This window comes from Danio rerio, chromosome 3 (assembly GCF_049306965.1).
Source record: "Danio rerio strain Tuebingen ecotype United States chromosome 3, GRCz12tu, whole genome shotgun sequence".
Classification (NCBI taxonomy): domain Eukaryota; kingdom Metazoa; phylum Chordata; class Actinopteri; order Cypriniformes; family Danionidae; genus Danio; species Danio rerio.
Window position 1 is genome coordinate 29888661 of NC_133178.1, and position 20237 is coordinate 29908897.

The 20237-nt window shown below is 35.7% G+C and overlaps 2 protein-coding genes across 4 annotated transcripts in view; both read right to left on the reverse strand.

Moving 5' to 3' along the window:
* Nucleotides 1-4558: 4558 nt before the first annotated feature.
* Nucleotides 4559-15771, reverse strand: arl6ip1 (ARL6 interacting reticulophagy regulator 1). Its single transcript, NM_201112.1, is given in 6 exon segments — nucleotides 4559-5482; nucleotides 7134-7218; nucleotides 8063-8180; nucleotides 11492-11611; nucleotides 14609-14742; nucleotides 15612-15771. Coding segments are annotated over 6 exon segments (612 nt in total). The 5' UTR covers nucleotides 15648-15771; the 3' UTR covers nucleotides 4559-5363.
* Nucleotides 15772-17849: 2078 nt separating this feature from the next.
* smg1 (SMG1 nonsense mediated mRNA decay associated PI3K related kinase) overlaps nucleotides 17850-20237 on the reverse strand; it is a 40412-nt gene continuing 38024 nt past the window's right edge. For all 3 annotated transcript variants that reach the window (NM_001080044.2, XM_073943126.1, XM_009299453.5), the window contains exons 61-62: nucleotides 20022-20128; nucleotides 17850-19100 (exon numbers count right to left, since the gene is read on the reverse strand). In NM_001080044.2, coding sequence (NP_001073513.2) covers nucleotides 19023-19100; nucleotides 20022-20128 — 185 coding nt within the window. In that variant the 3' untranslated portion in view covers nucleotides 17850-19022. The remainder of the gene's footprint in view (nucleotides 19101-20021; nucleotides 20129-20237) is intronic.

Consider the following 20237-nt stretch of genomic DNA (forward strand, 5'->3'; position numbering starts at 1 on the left):
TTTTTCTAGAAGAGGACATGATGGTCAAGCACTGATCTTTCCACACCGAAATCCATGTTATCCCTCTCAGCATAATGGAAAGCTGGACCTCAAAAACATCCCTGTGACACAAGGACAGACACACTCCAGAGATGAATATGGCCCAAAGAGATCATACCAGTAAGTGTTTACTCAAAGCACATCTCAAACTAGAACCTACTGAGAGTGTAAATATGCCATGTTTAATATCTAAAAATTTTATTGAAATCCATCATGCAAGTAAAGTTTAATTTCAACGCAAAGGAAACCAATGGAAGTGATAACCATTGTTCAGGCATCTTGGAAAAATTGTTAACGAACCCTAATTTTTAGCTGCTGCTCCCATGATGTAAATAAAATGTTATCACTTCAGTAAAAGTTTTTACATATTACTAAGGACAGAATCTACAGACCTTTTTTGCCATTCCTGCACAGAATTTTGTAACAATCTGCAGAATTATGCAGAATAATTTTAAGAGTGTATGAGCTTAAAACCTAACTCATAAAAAAATAAAAAATAAATAAATAAATAAATATATATATATATATATATATATATATATATATATATATATATATATATATATATATATATATATATATATATATATATATAGGTTTATGATCAAGGAAAGTTTTAGGGCCAAATCCAGTTAGAATGACTTGGTTGGTAAACAAAACTACAATCACTCTTATATAATACATCCACTAAAGACATTTAATAATACTGCAATTAATATAAAACCTACATTTACATTTACACATATAAAAAGTACATAAAGAAAATGAATGTTGATATAAAAAAATGTGGATTTTTCCATGCGCAGTTTCCATGTGGACATAAATTGCCAGCATCTGCATGGTCAGCCTGTACCTTCTTTTAATTTATTTTCTAAAAGGTATTAAACATTGACCCTCATCAAAACATTGATAACAATCAGCTCTAATCTCTTGGTCATTTTTCAATTCAACCAGTTGTGACAGTTTGGGGCGTGGCTAATGTACTGAAGCTGGCTGAGCCAGAAGGGGTTTAGTTGTGAAATACGAGTGATGCAATCAATACGAGTTAAAGCGCAAGCCAAAAAAAATTGAAGGCTTTTCAAAATACAGAGATTGACAACAGAGTAAAGCAAGGATAAACACTCGCGGTGCCATAGTGATGAATTTGATGGTAATGTTTAAATCAAACGCTTCCCGACAGATTTTCCAAATGATGTTATGTTCCATATAAAATAGTAAAATATTGGATGATAGGAATATACTTAAGTCATCTTGAAATCAATATGGACACTTTATTTTTTTTAGCCAACACTGCTACACTTAAAAAGATAATTTACTAAATATAAAAAATCACACACTTTCAATTTGTTTCAAACCTTCCTTCTCTTAAACAAGAAAGATTTTGAGGAAGGCTAAAAACCTGTAACCATTGAATGGGAAAAACAAATAGGATAAACATTAATGCTTACAGGTTTGCAGCATTCTTCAAAATATCTTCTTTCATATTTGAGAAAAGACAGTGTAATAGGTTTGGAAAAAGGAAAAGGATTGAGTAAATTATAATGATTTCAGCAGTTCATGCAAGTTAATTCACTGGTAAAACAAAGAATTGTTGGTCTGCAACTAAAACGAGCCAATTTGCATCTGCTCCTCAATGGAATTATCTGATAATATAGTTTTGGGTGATTTGGTTGCAACTATCAATCCACCAATAGTTTGGTAAAACTGTAAGATGGAGAGGAGGAGCACTGAAATAAAACCCTGTCCCTAATCCAATAATCAGTTTCAGTTAGAAATATGTCACAATACTGCAGTCAAGTCTGTAGCAACTTCTGGTTCAAGTGGAAAAAGTATTCTGTATTTCCTCTAGGTGGCATTAGTAGCACACACTGCACATACTTCACCTTTAAAGCTGCCTTAAAACAAATTGACTGCTTAACAGAATTATTTTTGTGTTGTACACAGCATTACGTCCTACATCAAGCAGGGCTACGGAACAGAAGACAGAACCGCCAGGGCTTTGTGATGAAAGAAGTCACCAACCCCACTGAGCCCACACCATACCAGAGCACATATCACACAGCACACTGCAGCAGATACCAAACAAATGAAGACACCAGTGGACGGCCAGTCTATTGGCACAGCCATAACATTATCACAGGTACTTCAGTTCACTGCAAATGATATGCACACAAAGAGGCTTTCAGCTACTAACACTTCCATAGAAGCAGATGATGTTTGTGTGGTGCAGTATTGCCAGCCACTCTCGTAAGTGTCCATGCAAAGAACCATTTTGCTATTTTGGGCTACAGGACAGGAGGAGGCTGCAGCTGGGCCTGGGAGACCCAGAAGACAGTCTGGCGAGAGTGTTTTGTGGGAAGCTCGACGTTGGGAGACACATCACGACTCGTTACGTTTGTACTAAACTGCTCAACTGCAACATGAGACCAGTAAACAGTTAATAAATGTTCTCTATTATGCTGGTTAGCAGTCAAATATTACGAACAAACCTTCAAAATTAGGTCTCTGTGGAGAAAAAAAAAAAACATTTAAAATAAGCATGAGCAAATAATTGGTTTGTTACATTTCTATAAATTATATAAAAATTAAATTTGGGTTATTTTTATTTATTTTAGTATGATTTATACACCGAATGAGCCACAACATATGACCACATACCTAATATGATGTTGGTCCTCTATAAGTTTCTAAAACAGTCCCAAACACCGGCAAGACCCCTGAAGATAGTCCTTTCATAGTTGGCACCAAGAAACTGACAGCAGATCCTTCAAGTTCTGCGAGTATTGAGGTGAACATTTTTGAGGTTGATTTGTTGGGTTAATAAACCCCACACACAGATTCTCAATTGGAGTGAGATCTGGTGAATTTGGAGGCCAGGGAAACATCTTGAACTCTTGTGTTCTTCAAAGGGTTCCCACTTTCATGAAGGGCAGATTCAAGGACTAACATTTGAAATCAAGTACCATTGTAATTTACACCCCCAGTAAGTGTAGTGCCATGTATGTCCTTACCGTTCTTAACATTTCACTTACACTTAATTTAAATGTGGGTAGGTTTTCCAGAGATGTTTGTCGTTCAAAAGCAGCAGTTTCCTAAATGTTGATCAAATTTGCGTTACTAGTCGTAGTTCTTGTACAGGATTTAAATTGTAAGATTTATGAATTAAGATTTTTTTTTTTTACAGCAGCACAGTACAATTGTTGAACTAACACTATCAACACATTTAATTTTAAATTTAATTCAAGCACTTTTAAGGACCTGTGTGTTTAAGCACTTTCCAGGCCTTGAGATCCTATGTTTGAAATTCAAATACTAAAGTGTAGGAAATGGAAACCCAGTCTTCAACCCTTCCTCTGGGAAACCCCATTACCATTATGATCTTAAAAATGTTTAGTGGGTAGCAAGTGTGATATTTTCGTCTCCAACACCCTGAACATCACAATCCCTCCACTACGTACCATTATCCTTCAGTGCATGTTGGTGTATTACCTCCGATATTTCTTTGGCATTTTAGAATGACCAAAACAACATTTCAGATATTTTACAATGTGTTCAGCTTGCTGGTTTATCCATTCACACACATTTTTTAATCACCACATAATCTTTTTTTTATTGTGCATACTGGAATTTGTTCAGTAAAAGTGTTACCATCATAGTTTATGCGCATCTTTTCTTATCACATAAAAAGTTTATTCTACTCAATTTTCAACATTTATGCGCATCTTGCCGTTTGCATCAACTGTTTTATCATGTGCATGTCCAAAATGCATGTGAAATAGGTGGATGGACACATAGCTACTCTCACCTACCCACACTTTAACATGTGCTATTGTTAGGAGGTAATATAATATTCACCTCACCTGTGTCAATATTTGAGCTCATCATTGTATATTGCGTTTCCACTTGCACCACAATATTTGTCAGTTACCCATATGCCCGACCATTATAAACATACTCGGTAAGTAAACAGCATCATGCATTGCGTGATAAACTACTAAGCGTTGTTCTGCCTACTTATGCCATCTAAACTATAGAAAATGTGCATTTTACTCCACTAAATCTTGTAGGAGGAAGCAGGAAAAATTGTACTAGCTTGACAAACTGAATAAAAAGGCTCTATTCTGATTGATTTGTGATAATTTTGTCTTTAGTACTCTAAAAATGTCTTTATTTTCCCTATTTGACTTAATACAGGCCGAAACATGACAATAATTGCATTTAAAAAAAAAAATACTGCTGTTGCAAATGATCAAGTTTAATTTGATAGGGACATTTTTTACGTTGTGCTCTCCAACATGTCTTACTGATGGTACGTCAGGAAAACCAGCTATACTGTTATTAGATTTCGAAAATGTGCTTTTTCATAATTATGTTTCTGAAACCTTTAGTTCATTGAAATATTTACATTTTGTTTTATTTCAATTATAGTACTTTGATATTTGCTAAAACAACCTCAAAGTTTCACCTCTAATATTTAAACATTTATCATCTATTGTTTTTAATAACTTCACAGATTTGGTTACAAAATCTAGTTTCAAATCAGTTTAATGCTTTAAAGAACACAAACAAAACGACAGGTAAAATGACATGGAGAGAAGACAAACTTAAGACAAGCTGATAGAACACACAACAGAGAGGAAATGAACGTGTATAAATATATACACACACACGCGCACACTCACACACACACACAACGAGAGGTTTTCAATTGGAAAATGGCTAGAGCTAGAGGACAGTAATGAGGGTCCACACAGCACTAGTACAGCAGTATGGGTCTAACGTCCCCTTCACAAACACTCCAGTTCAGGTTTTCCAGTGCAATTTTCAGAACAGTGCAGAAATGCATGTTTCCAAGCCATTCATAGACAAAAAGGCTACATTTCATGAATTCTGATGATGTGTTCTGTGCATCTAATTGGTTAAAGCAAATATTGGGCAGATGCCTTGCAAATTTAACAGATTCAAAGAAATTAAGCGCTCTATATTTTGCACAGACTTATTAAATGTGCTATGACATGCAAATATACATGACTGTAAGAGCTGAAATGAGTATTTCAGCATTGAAAAAATAAAACACTTTTGATGGAAAACAAATGTATACTTCAAACTGAAACCTAAAAACAAAGTTATACGTGAACCTTAAGAGATCTCTGCATACATTTAAGCTGTTCTCTAGATGTTACTTATCACTATCAGCTTAGTTTCTGCAAAAGCTTTACGTTGGTCTGTGGAAATTTGACGATAAGCAGGGAAGATGACCACATTAAACTCAAATTTGTCTGAATTTTCAGCCTTCTGAATTGTTTTCACTCGAGCTTTATCTTTTACTCGTTCTTCTTCTCCTTCTGTTTAAGAAGTTTGTTGATTTCTCTCTTTGCCATGCCAGCATATTTGGTGATGATGCCATGCTGGTTGAGGCCAGGAAGCAGCAGAAGGAAACTCACTGTGGACACAAAACAGAAAATGAATTGGTAAACTGGCATGCAACAGGGCATGCTAAACAGAATCAGTAATATTACAAACATAGTTTGGACTACAAAAGCAATTTGTTCTTTGTTTTATGGTTGAAAGTCAATGAGTTTAAATAGTTTTAGACAGCATTTGACTGTATTTAGCGTTAACTACTTGATCACAATGACAAAAAAAGCTCGTTTCAAACTGCACTATTTTGTATTATCATCATTTTACTTTTTTCTTAAAATGGATAGATCACTAAAAATGAAAATGACCACATTATTGACTTCCTAATGTGGTTTAAAACAGAGTTTCCTCTGTTGAACACAACAGAAGATCTTTTGGAGAATGCTGGTTGTTGGCACCCTTCACTCTTTTAAATTTATGAATGGTGTTCGGGGCCTCTCTGTGTGTGTGTGTGTGTGTGTGTGTGTCACACAGAAATACACACACAGTATTTCTGACGGCAGACACGTGAACTAGCAGAACGTTTTTCTCGTATTTCTGACGCGCTTGAACCACATGTGACAAATTATAACGGCTTTAACAGACACATTTCTAAGTTGTGTGTCACAAAAACAGTTATCCATTAAAAACGTCATTGAAACTCATTTTCGGAGCGCAAATTACCAGTTGTACTCGCTGTAAGCGGAAGTTTTTAGCATTTTACCGGAAGACGCTGGTCGCTATGGCGCCCTCCATGCAGCAGCCATGAAACTATATGAAACATTAACTATAGTTAAGATTATATTTGCATACGAGATACAATAAAATGTATCAAATGAGTATCAGATGTCTTTTTGCATATCGAATTTCAAAAAACTTAAATTTACTTAATTACTCAATACTTTATCATGCATGCATTGATTGTGTAAATAAAGGCTGAGGCTAAGGATCCTTGGTAAAAAAACAGCATTGGGTAAGTTACTTAAAGGAAAAAAAAAAATTACAGCTACCAGCATTCTTCAAAATATACATTACATTTCTTTGTGTTCAAACAGAAGAAACAAATAGTTTTGAAACAAGTAAATGGTGAGTAAAATGACAGAAGTATTATTTTTTGGGTGAACTAACCCTTTTAGAGGCAACACATTTTTACACTTATTTACATTTACCTCACCATCATGCCAATCATCATGAAACCAGCGATATATAGATGCAGAGAGACTCTTGTTTAGGCTAGCGTAGTGTCTTAAGATTATTTTCTTTTTAACAAACAAGCAAGCAGGGCAAACGAGGATAAAATATAAATAGGATTTAAAACAAATGGAAAATGACTTCAGCTCACTTGAATGTTTCCCCCAATTGGTACAGGGAGATTTAATAAATCCTGTTTGCAGGGAGGGCAAGAGGCAGCACATATTTCTGGATAGAAATTGTGAATTTCCATGAGCCAAGTACAATGACCTCTTTGTTGCGCAGCCTAGTGTGTTTGCACGTGTCTAGCTTTGATAAGAGGTCAATGACTTTTCTACAGTTTGCACAGTTGTGTCAGATTCATAAATAATTACATATTCTGCTAGCTTAAAATCTAATAATTATAAATAAACAATAATAATTATTTTTTTGCAATGCAACAAGCTGGACATAAGCAATGCATTGCTGTAACAGACTTGCATTGTTTTTACGAAACAGCATACCTATCAGGTAGGTGAGGAAGAGGTTATGAACTTGTTGTCCAATCCAGGCCACAGCCACAAGACTGCTGATCACAGAGAGGAAATACTACAGAGAAGTAAAACAAGTGTTACATGGAGGAAGACCAAACTTTCACAATGACATCAAGTTCTCAGTTGCCTACTTCTGTCATCCAGCTCATAAAAGTGTGTATTATCATAAAGTTAAGTCTTTTCATAAAGTCAAGTGATAAATTCACATTCACAAGCCAAGTCAAGCTCTTAGCATAGCAATTAACAGCATAAAACCCCAAAGAGAGGTACTTTCTGGAAGTCTCATTTAATAAAAGTTATATTGATTCGTACACAAAGAGAGTAAATGCAGCATTACGGTAACATTTTACAGTAACAAAAAAAACATTTCATTTGACATTTTAAAATGATCTGTGTGATAAAGCTGAATCCTCATTTACTACACCACACCTGGAAACAGATACACGAGTCTTTAGTAAACAAACTTCAAAAGAACAGCCTTCATTTGAAACAATGGTTTTGTAATATTAGAAAATGCATTTTCACTTTTGATCACCATTAACTTTAAATCTAAAAAATCTTTTGTTCATTTGCTTGCTTGTGAATGTTTTAAGAATATATAAGAGATAATGAGGGCTGCTGCTTACACATCTGCTCTCATTAATACCATTTAATCTATGTATATTGTGACATCAACAATGACAAAGCCCTTAAATATGTTCTCTTAAGGGCAAAATTATTAATTATGTATAAGCTATGAATTAGGTCTGCGTTACATTTGTTTATTTCAACTGCTGAGCAACAGTGATAAAACAGATTCAGTGGTGTAAAAAATGCAGCTCGCAGGGAGTGGTATTAGTCACTAGTGAGTTCTTTAGACATAAAACAATGAAGGTGTTTAACAAGTCAAAGCAGAATACCATTTTTGGCTTTTCTTCCTTCAGGGCAAACAGACGTTTCCACCAGCCGAGCACACGGCGCTGAGTCTTCACAAGGTTTCCACAGATCTCATGAAAACGCTGCTGCTGTTCTGTGGTCCTGTGCAGGAACAAAAAAATAGATAATTAGACTCCTCAAAACCCTCCCCAAACTAGAACTAATTAATTACAATATCTAAAATACATTTAACCACCACAATAGCAAGTAATAAATGTTTTGCGAAATTAAAAGTTTATTTTTTTAGATGTTAGTATCCGTATGTTAGCTTTAAGAATATCTATAAGCTAATGTGCTCCAAAACAGTGACAAAGTTTACATTTAGAAGTTATGCCCAGATTTCCAAACTTGACTACTGCATACTTCAGGTTTTACATCAAATCTTTTGTCCAGTCAAATGCTCTCCAGTATCTGACATGACCCACCCCCTTCTCGACTCATTTGATGAGGTTGAGCTCAACCGCTTTCACTGGCAGAACAAAATGAAACACTATTGGTTGTTTTGTTTTGTTTTTCAAGGGAAAGAGCTACTATTTCAAACCCTGTCTTCATGTTTCAGTTGTGATTGCACCAAACACTGAATTAAAAAATGCACATTTCAAAGCATTTCATTGCATCTTAAACAACAAGACATTTCAATTTTTGTTGTTGGGGGTTGGGAGAAATTGTTTCTTCATAGAACACATAGTAGGGGAAAAATGGTTTCCAACAACATGTAAAATGTCCGAACTCTCAGTACTCATAAAAGATTCAACAAAAAGCACAGAGAAGACCCATTACTTCCACTGAGATTCTGCAGTGCTCATCTGATGGACGCTTCATTATGCCACGAGGCCAAGGGTAAGAGTTTATGAATGGCAGTTAAGTGAAACAATGGTTGCTGGTAAATCATGTGACAGTAACAAGATATCAAACAGTGGATCCAAATTCCATTCACGCTACAAACATTCCAACTATACATCACTTTTTTAAGTAAATAGTTTTTCAAAATAAACACCTATTCAGCAAGGTATATGCTTTTTAAACAATAACTATTTTTTGTATGTTGTTAAAATGTAGCTCATTCAATAATAACGCAGTTTATAAAGAATAATAACAATATACTGCAAAATGAGTGGCATACAAGATAATATCAGCTTGCGCAATGTTGTGACAATATTGCATGCAAGGTTTCTGCAGGTTTCATAAGGGTACATTTAAATGTGGTGATACATGGTGGAGCTGAGGGAGGAATGTTGCTTGGACACTTTCCCCATTGAGAATGTGCAACAAAACCTTATCTGAATCATTTAAATCACACTTTTGAGATCCTTCAATTAGAATGCTAGCAGCGAATCACTTGACTGACTTGGAGCTGTCAAAAAAATTCAAACAAGATGGCGGTTGCTTAGTGGCAGTAAAGAAGAGGGGAAAAAACTGTAAAGACTGAACCCATAGCTTATTTTTCTGGTATTCATGTGTCAACACAAAAACAGGGTTGTGGTGTAATTTAAAGCTTACAATGACCAACATTCGTTAAAACTGCAGTAAGCAGTTTAGCTTCCTCCCATATTTGTGTATAGTGTTCAGTGTGCTTTCTTTTGTGCGTCCTTGTTGTGCACAATATTGGAAAAATCTAACATTGTGACATTTTGTTATTTTGCGATATTACGAAATGAATACAATATTAACAGATGACTTGAATATCCATATTTGTAAAGAAGTTACGTTTTTTGTTTGATTAGGATGATTCTGTAGTAGCATAAAATCTGACAAACAATCTACAAGCATAGATATGTACAATAAAAAAAATTTGGATAATTGTAGAAAGTGAAACAATATATTGTGCAACCCAAATTCTATATATTAGTTTTAATAGTAAAGAGAGTCAAGGTGTTTCGGAGGGTATCGAAGCAATGTTTACGTTCAATATGAATTGGTGACAGATTTGCTTCTCTCTAAATAGTTGTTGCCTGACGTCTGTTAGCTCAGTCAATTATGCTTAAATATTTGAGAAGAATATGCATCTTAAATATCATAAGTGAGGGGCCATTCACACAGAGCGTATCTTTGCATCTAAAAATGTGAGACACAGCATTCAGGAATGGTTTTAAAATAAAGCGTAGCACACAAAGGTATCTGGACATTATACCTTGAGCGTCTGTAAACAAAAGCTCACAAAACTTGCCCTTCCAGAGTTCATCCGATTGGTCCATTGCTTTGGAACTAGGGCAGCACAATATATTGTTTTAGCATCGATTTCTTAATGTGTGATTTCGAAATAGTCACATCACAAGATATGCAATGTTGAGTCTGGATTGGAGCTGAACAGGTGCTACAGAACTGCATTTAATTACTGTATTTATACATCATTTATTAGATTTTTTTTTCTAACTTAGAATTTGTCTTGTTTCTAATCCAAACCCCACTTGCAGATAATTTAGCCTGTTTTAAGGAAAAACTCTAAACAAACAGTATTTTTACTAATTCTAATAGTTTTTTTTAAATATATTTTAGGCATTTTTTTGCATTGTGACTATTCAATTTCTGTACCTGAATACTGTTAGATACCCCAGTAAATCGTCCAACAGTGCCATTCAACTATCCTGTGAAACCGTATTCGTAATAGTAATATTAAAAAAAAAAAAAAAAAAAAAAAAAAATTCTTATCGCTGATTTTTCCAATATCATGCAGCACTATTTGGAATTGACAATTAATGAGCGCTAGTGAGTTTTTGTAACTTTGCACAGCATCTTAATAAAATTCGATGCATGAAAGACGCAAGACATGAGCGTAAAATTCATGCACATCTGTCAAGTCCAAGTTTATGTTGATAATCAATGAAAAGTAGCGCATTATAATGAAAAAACACGTTCTGTGCGAATGAGCCCTGAATCTGCTTCCATATCTGCTTAGCCACTGCATTTTATTCCTGTGCACAAAACATGACCATATTGAAGGCTTGACGCTAAGAGCCACAGGAAGCTGCCAGAAACTAAAATAAACATCAGAGCCCTGATCTCAACACGCTCTGCAGAATGTGACTTGCATAGTAAGACCTCTCTGTGCTGACCATGCTGGTACTCTCTGCACTGTGAAGATCTGCTGAGTCAAACAAACACTGTGCCTGACACTGGATACTCAGCAGCAACTGCAACCTGTCACTCAGAGACACCCCGAATCCTCAACTAGAGCAAGGGAAGTTGCCAGAGGAAGCAGGCTAAAATGAAACCAGAACAGGCTAGAACACAGACGCTGTGCAAATACCAGTCCGTGTTCTAAGGGGATCTGAAGTGGCGCAGTTTATTAGATAAAAAAAATAAACAGTTCTGAAGTGAAACTTGCCATTTCAAATTATCTTTGCAGAGAGAGGGAGAGACTGTAGTTTTATAGCTGTTGACAGACTAAGGCTTGATGTGGTCTCTTTACTCACCATTTGTTGGAACCAAAGACACGAGGAGCAAGAGTGGGCACAAGGTAATCAGCCAGGCACAGGATCATGACAGTGCAGGACAGACCAGTGAGCACAGAGGGGTCCAGGTAGTAGATCAGCCTGCCAATGACAAAAGGAGAGAACTGTAAGAAATGAGTTCGCCTCATCCCAACTTCCACTCCTAAATGGTGTTGATGCTCATTTTCCAAAAGGGCTGATCGTAAGAGAAAAAGAGAAGTCAACAGTTTGTGGTCTCTGCATTGTTTGAGGTGACTACATCTTGACCAAATGGTAACGATTGTAGAATGAGGATAGGTATGTGGCACAGAACCATCTTACCAATGGTGTGGAAACTGCATTAATATAGAGAGATAGAGAAAACAGCTGCATCAACAGCCAAGGAGAAACATCAGTAACATCTGAAATCAAGTCTAAAGGCAACATCTAAAACAGTATAAAAGGGTTGAGCTAGAAAATGTTCAGGGTTCATTCTGTTTCCGATAAAACCAGGGTACTTCCATGTTTTTCAAAACTGCTATGCTGAATAAACATCTTCATTGAGACCTTCTATGTCCTCCTTATTTTCTTCGTACAGAACATTAAGCTCCTAGTTCAGTTTCATTATTTGTTGACTAAACAGAATTTACGGAGAAAATATAGTCATGCTTGATTGCTTAATAGTATGACGTTCCTGAAAGTAAAAAGGAGAATGGCTTAACTTCACGTTTTTTCTTATTAATTGTAGTATACTACATTTTTTTGCAGAAGACACAGAATATCAGCTTAGAATGAAAGATTATGTGCATAATATTTTGTTAAAGATAAATGGGGTCATATATATATATATATATATATATATATATATATATATATATATATATATATATATATATATATACACATATATATATATATATATATATATATATATATATATATATATATATATATATATATATATATATATATATATATATACACATATATATATACACATATATATATATACACATTTTTATAGTATTAAAATCTGTAGTATTGGCTATTTTTAAGTCTCTGGCTATGGTTTGCAGAGTTGAGCAACCATTTCAATCCAAAACAGATTTAATGAAGAAAATGCACTTGCTCCTTCTAAAACAACATTGTTTAAAAAAGTAATAGGTCACCCAAGTATTTTTTCTGTCTGTTATATAAACGTTTTCACTTACTATACAGTATGAAAATTAGCATATTGATTATTTGAATTTGAAAGCTAAATGTGATAATTACAATATAGAATCATTTGTAGCATAAAATTAAAGTTTCAAAACTTGTGGGAATCACTGTCACTGTCTCTTTCTTTCTCCCTATAAATTAAGTGCTCATCAGGGTGACTGACAAAACATGCAACAGCAAATGCTGACGTGTTATCTTGTGTTCTTATGACTGATGTTTGGATCCACATGTGACTATGACAGGCATTACAGAAGACTAGAATAACATCTAATATGACGTAATTGAGATTGATCCTTATGGTTAGTCAAATCATTTGGATTGTGATTTCTAGATCTGTAGTGATATTAAATAGTTTATTTCTTTATCATTTCTCAAAATGAACGATATTCAAGAATGTTGTGGGCTGCGAGTAATGTTATTGGTGTAAAGCATAACAAATCAGATGTGGCTTCCTTTGGCAGAGCAAAAATAGATTGTATAAGAATGGACATCAGTTCTGTAAACATGGATTTAATACAAATGATACTAACATCTCTTAAATCTAACAGTGAAAATGAGCTTACAGATCAAAGATGTTTGCATAGAACTCTTTATTTAAACTAATTTTGTTAGAATATTATGGTGGGTTCATTAATGGTTTTAGAGAATCCACAACCAGATCTTAAAATTTAAAGAAAAAAATAAACCCTGCCCAGCCCTAACAATGCAACATGAAATATTACTCCATGAACTAACTACACGTGATGCTGCGAGAAGTTAGAAAAACGTACCTTTCCTTTGTTAATTATTTATTTTTTCGTCCTACTTATCCACGACTGCAACACACATAGTTTCTAACTCAGAAATAATTTTTATTTCTGCAATATAGCAGCTAGAACAATAGCTCAAACTACTACTGACAATGCCCAGCACAGGTGCTGATTGTACAGTTTATTCTGTGGTAAATGTTAACAATGCAAGTTTGAATATCTCTTTTTGCAATATTTATTGCCATGATGAAACCTTCAGCAGATAGTTTACCTCAGATCTAGCCTACAATTTAAACACAAACATTATAACTGTGACTCCAGCTGCGCTCACACGGCACTTATTGCCCCATATAGTTCAATTCTTACGCATGGGAATGAGTCAGACAGGAAACGCAAGCTTGTGCGACAAGTTTCGCCTGATGTTGGATAGCAAAGTTTAAGCTTGGTGAACTCTGACCTGCAAAATCGTATCATGTGAAAGCATAAGACCAACTGAAGATCAAAACGTGACCTCACTGTACAGAAATGTAAAACATGGAGCAATCGCTCACTTTTTAATTTCTAATTATCTTGTTTAATCACAACCCTTTCCAAAGCACCATAAGACAAAATTTTGCAAGCTCAAACTAGTGTGATCACACCTTCAGTCACGTATTCAAGCATGCATCTCAATTAATGAGGTTTAGTATTTAAAAATTTTAATATTCAATTCCATTGGGAGTTCAGTGCACTGTTCTGTGCTACTGAATAACTGTGGTATTAAGATGTTGAATTATGTCTTGTGCAGACAGCAAAATTGCTTGTTGCTGGAAGCTTATGATGAATAGAGTAACTCTAACTGCAAACAGTTGTTCAATTACACCAAAACTGACATTTAAAAAATAAATAGCTATTAAATAGTGTAATGAAAGCACCAATTACACTGGTAATTATGATGTCATTCTGAAAACAAGAAAGACTGCACTATATACCACGGGAGAAATAAGAAGTTCATTTAAAATGCATTAAGGCACAAGCAAACAAGCAATAACGGTAAAAAACATTAAACACTTTCAAGGCTTTTAGCATGTGACCTCATCTGATTAACTGAAGTCAAAGATTAGGCCTCCAGTCAAGAAGTGGCACTAATGTACACTATGAACAGCAGACTCACGTGAAGAGGATTGTAGTAACGCTCACTAATGCACCAGGGAACCATGGCTTCTCCCAGCGCAGGATCTGATCTCCAGCCAGGATGACCTCTCCCCATCCCTGCAGTTGCTCTTCCAACTGACTCGTCTCTTGAGCCTAGAGAAATGCTCTGGGTCAGTATCAGTGTCAATACAATCGGCTCTCTCAAGTCAGATGACATGGCATTATCAGGGATTGTGGTAAAATGGGGAGTGCCATTAACTGTTGGGATGGGCATATCCTGCTGGCATGACAGGAATTTTAAAAGACACCAGGACAAAATAGTAACTAATAAGAAATGCATAGGAAAGTAAATGTGATGTATTAAAGCTAAAAGAGGAGAGCATGTGGCAACTGCGGAATCTTTTGTTCAAACTAACAGGCCACATTTAGGTTCAGCCCATTTACTTCCTCCAACTTTGCGCTGTATATCACCTATAAAGGAGGTTAAACCTTTATCTTTATCGAGATAAACCATACTCCTCAAGACAACTATACATCTTTCTTTACTATTAAACTTAATCTAACGTGATAGATTATCGAATGTCTCTAACAAAACTCATATCATCTTAAAATAACGCTACAGCCTACTGATATTTGTTTTAAAAAGGTACAACAATGTATCAACTATGACAACTAACCAAAAATGTGTGTGGGAAAGCCATTTACGTTAGCGAGATGCTTCATAGTAATCCGTGTTGTTAGCAGCGCGTTAACGTTAGCTTGCTAACATCTTACCACGCAGTTCATATCTGTGGCGTTTCTACTTTCTATTCTCTAAATTCACACGTATAAGTAACATTTTCAAATGGGAAAGATTGATATTTATGATACATAACGTATTCTTTTTAATGACTTTAAAATTAGGTTAAGATAGCAACAGCTGAAGCTCGTGTACTTAGCATTGCTAAAGACGTCGGTACAAGATGAAATACGTCGACAGCAAGTGAAATGCTTATAGGTAGAAACATTAACTTAACACTTACCAACAGATTTGCACTTTTATTGTCGCCCTCAGCCATGGTTTATTAGATGTTACTTGAGAGTTTAGGTTCCTCGGAGCACGATTATATGAACGCGTCTCCCCCCTCCACTGCGGCAGTCTGTCAAGCGACCGTTATTTTCAGGATGTTTTTATCTGAAACTCGGAATACAAGGACTCATGGGAAATGTAGTTCACGTTCAAAAATAGATGAGATGGATCAGAGGGAAGGCCAAGCCAGCCTTTCTTCGATCCCAGGGGCTCTGCAATGGTTGTGGACATTCCAAATTGAACCAAAACAAACGATTGGCTTAAGACTGGCTATGAAAATTCGGGAAAAGTGGTTCAACCAGCTGAGCCTCGGAATTTATACAAGTATCGAATTCTTCACAAACGGTGTTCAAAGAAAGACCTGAAATGTGTAACAATTGACAGTGAAAATCATCAGTTTAAGCAATTTCTGTCTAATTTTAATACAATCCATTAAAGGATTGAAAATATAACATAAAATAAAGCAGCTTGAAGCTAGTTTATGTTAAGACATTACATTTCGTACAAATTAGGCAAAACTGTCTTATTTCTTACTGTAGGGTGATATGATTGAAAAGGCACAAATTCAGACTTCATGTGACATTGTCTGAAAGTAAAAACATAAGGCAACAGGGATGTCCTCGAAACGAAGCTAAATAACGTTATTAGTTTTGGTAAACGAGTAAATGCAATTTTTAGTACTGATCATCAATTATCATATAATACAGTAGGTCTGTGCGACTAATTGGAATCAAATCGCAATTTGAACCATTGCGATGAGCTCACATAAAATATATTTGTATTATTTTATTTTTCCTGCCCAGAGCAAATGTGTGACTGCCGTATGTGTGTGATAGTCTAACCAGGCACTTGAATGAGCACAATTGAGTGATGAGTGTCTTGTTAAAGTCAACTGAAGGTATTGCCAGTAACACTTGATCTAGAAGCAAGCAACATCAAAGTATAATTTCAGAGTTGTTTCAGCCATGTTAGTTTGCTGAGTGTTCTGTATTTTTAGATTTATTTTTAATTTTAGATTTTATAGTAAGCTACACTATCTCCTTAATATGACTTCTTGTTTACAGAAACGTAAGGTCATTTTGTTTACTGTTAACTGTAGAGAAAAATGTGTTTCATTTCTGAATATTTAAAAATCAAATTGAATAAATGTTTAAGCTAATCTCTCTTTTCTTTTAAAATGAATTTATTAATTTTTTTTTTTTTTTTGTGGTTTTCACCTTAAATGGATAGGACAGTAGGGAGTACTGACAGGAAAGCGAGGGGAGCAGAGAGAGGGTAAGGATCGGCACAGGACTTGAGGCAGGAAACAAACTCTCACTGAGCGCACTGGAGTGCGTGTCGACACTCTATCCACTACACCAGGGGTGCTCAATCCTGTTCCTGGAGATCTACCTTCCTGCAGATTTCAGTTGCTACCCATATCAAACACACCTGCCTGTAATTATCAAGTGGTGTTCAGGTCCTAATTAAATGCTCCAGGTGTGTTTAATATGGGTAGCAACTAAAATCTGAAGGAAGGTAGATCTCCAGGAACAGGATTGAGCACCCCTGCACTACACCATCAGCGCAGACAGCAAGTTAATACCGATAAGTTTCTTTTTTTAAACTAACACTCACTGCATTTTAGCAGTAAGAAGCTACAACACATAATTGAGCTGAACCTTGAAAATTACATCACAAATCTAATAACAAAAAATATATTTAATGTTATAAAATATATTAGATATTTCCCCCAAAATGCACAGCCCTATAATAGTTTTCCAACAGCTGACTGAACAAAGGTTTGCCCTTTAAATCTCATATTCTCACCAAGGCTGCATTTATGTAATCAAAGAACAGTAATACTGTGAAATATATATATATATATATATATATATATATATATATATATATATATATATATATATATAAAAACAACTGTAATATGCAAACGAATTGTTTTCATTTACGATTTTTCAGTATTACTCTATTCTTCAGTGCATAGAGCACCTTAAGTTTTTCTCTTAAGCATGATACTTGAGGATTAGATTCCCCTCCATAACTTGCAGCAGAAATCATTCTAACATGTTGATTTGAAGCACAAGAAACATTAAGTGTTCTTTAAAAAGTTTTTAAAATATGAACCACCTTTAAACTAATCAAATGTGACAGTAAATGCATCCTTGTGTAATAAAAGATTATGAAGACCAAAGAAGCTTAGTTATAATTTTATTCAACCAACAAAATGGAGTAAAACCATTAAGACACAACAATAACCATCACCACATCACTATTCCGTTACTTAATTCTCCCACTAAAAATGTAAAACTAGGTCAAGATCAGTAAAACGCAAGCTTCAACGGGGACATGTATCAACGATGATACAGTTCCACAGGCAAGTCAAAAAAAGGAGCAATCTAGGCTAAATTCATAGTAAAGAAGGAAAGGGAGAAAGAATCGTCTACAAATACACAAAACAAGGTCAGAGATGCATACTAAGAAAAAAAGCATTTAGAAACTGATTTTGTTTCCGCACATCTCATCACATTGAGCCTGGGTCATACACAAAGATCAAATGAAAGAGACCTCAGACTGAGCACTTACCAACTCCAAGCACATCATCCATTGTGCCAAACATTCAGAAACACATGACAGTTAATGTTCCCAAAGCCAATTAGCCTTTTAATTGTGAAATCGGTGCAGTACACTAGTGAAGGTGTTTTCTATATATACTAGAGTGGGGAAAGGTCTCTTTTGTTTTTGTGGTTAAGAATGAACTCTAAAGGTCTGCCAAAGGCCTTCTGGCTTTGAATGGAGTCCTTTGAGTCTTCTGGTCACACAGCCGCCCTCCTCCTTCTCATCACCCGCTCCAGCAGGAGACAGTTAAACCGCAAGTCACGCCTGACCCAGAGCCATCCAAAAAGGCTAGACCAAGACCGGATCGCCTTTTCCTTCCACTCCCGAAACACACATAGTCCAGAAACTCGCTAATTACAGCAGACTTCTGCTCTAAGAGTGGATAAACTGTCTCCTGCATAGTTTCCCTATGTGTTTTGAAAGTTGACATACGTTTATTATTTGTTGTTGTTGATACAGGGGGTCGTTGGGGGGGGGTAGTTCAAGCCATGTGCCTTATTCCCCCCCACCCCGCCTCCCCATCTTGGTGAGCTCCCACACATCTCGGGAGACAGATGCAGACCCATTTCGTTGAGTTTACCGGATCGCCGGGTGTAGCAGAGCTACGGGGATCCGGTGTGGGCCCGAGGGAGGGTCTCTAGGGGTGGCCCTTTCCTGCATGGTGCTCTGTGGCTCCATTGCCCCAGACCCAGTGGATTTCGGTGGATTTCTACCCTCGCTGGACCAAAGTGATCTACAAGGATCCCGTTCACACCCATGCCGTCCATCCCTCGTACAACTGTGCCAGGTTGTCCACGTTTGTTGCCTCTTTGATGACATAATCCACCTGGAGGAGAGCGAGATGGCATTAGCATTAAGAAAGGGTTCACACTTTCAGGTGTTGGGTTTGGATTCAATAAAAATCCTGGTGCGTTGTATGTCATTAGCATGGTTTAACTGCAATAGTGTGAACTCTGCCATCTGAATATTGGTGTAAACCAGACGACCAAAACCTCTGAAAGATGGCTCGTTAACTTGCAAATAAATTAACAAAGACCTCTAAACAAGCTAAAAACTGGATGAATTCACAAGACATGACCCCACACAAAATCTGCATCCACAAAATTCCTTCGAAATTGTTTACTTGTGTAAATGTGTGTAAATTCATTAAATTTATTCAGTTTATATATTGAAGTAATGTTATCGAGCAATATGCAGATGTTTAGATGTGTACAATAAAGCTTGTAAATAAATACTGTCTTTTTGTAGTAGATATATTAATTTCTTTAGCAAACAAGAGGTTCTAATTGGATTTAAATTGTACCTTATAAAATTGAAAAAAAAAATTATCATATAATGTAAGTTTTCAGCTCCTCTACATTCAAAATGATTCTGCATATCCCGATTTTTATTTTATTTTTTTTACACAAACTTCTGCACAGAAAAAACAAAAAATGTCCGTAGATTCTGTCTGACCCAGGATGAGACAAAAAAAAGAAAAGAAAAAAAAGACAAGATGCTCAGTCGTACACGCAGCTACGTTGTCCATTACCGGTCAATACAGGTGTCAGAAATGCGTCTTTAAAGCAGAGGATTGCTTGAGTGTGTAACGGAAGAATTCAGTCTCGTTTTGTTTCTTTTCACATTGTACAATCATATGTAGAAAAACACAACTAACAGTTTCAATGCCAAGTGAATCAGGACATTTAAAAAAAAATTTGAGACGAGAGCAGTGAAAAAGCTGTAGATGTAAAGGTAGAGTCCTAACCTGCTCAGTGACACTCATTCTCCTGTTAGGATCCACATCTCTCCCCTCCAGCTTGGCCTTCACCCTTTTCCACACACTAACAGCATATGAATTTCTCTCTTGCACAGCTGAAAGAAATAAAAATGCTTACATTAAAAAAATGCTTAAATGCTAACATTAATTGATCTTACAAAAGTTCAAGTCAATAGAAAGTAAACAAGATATTTGTCATCCAAG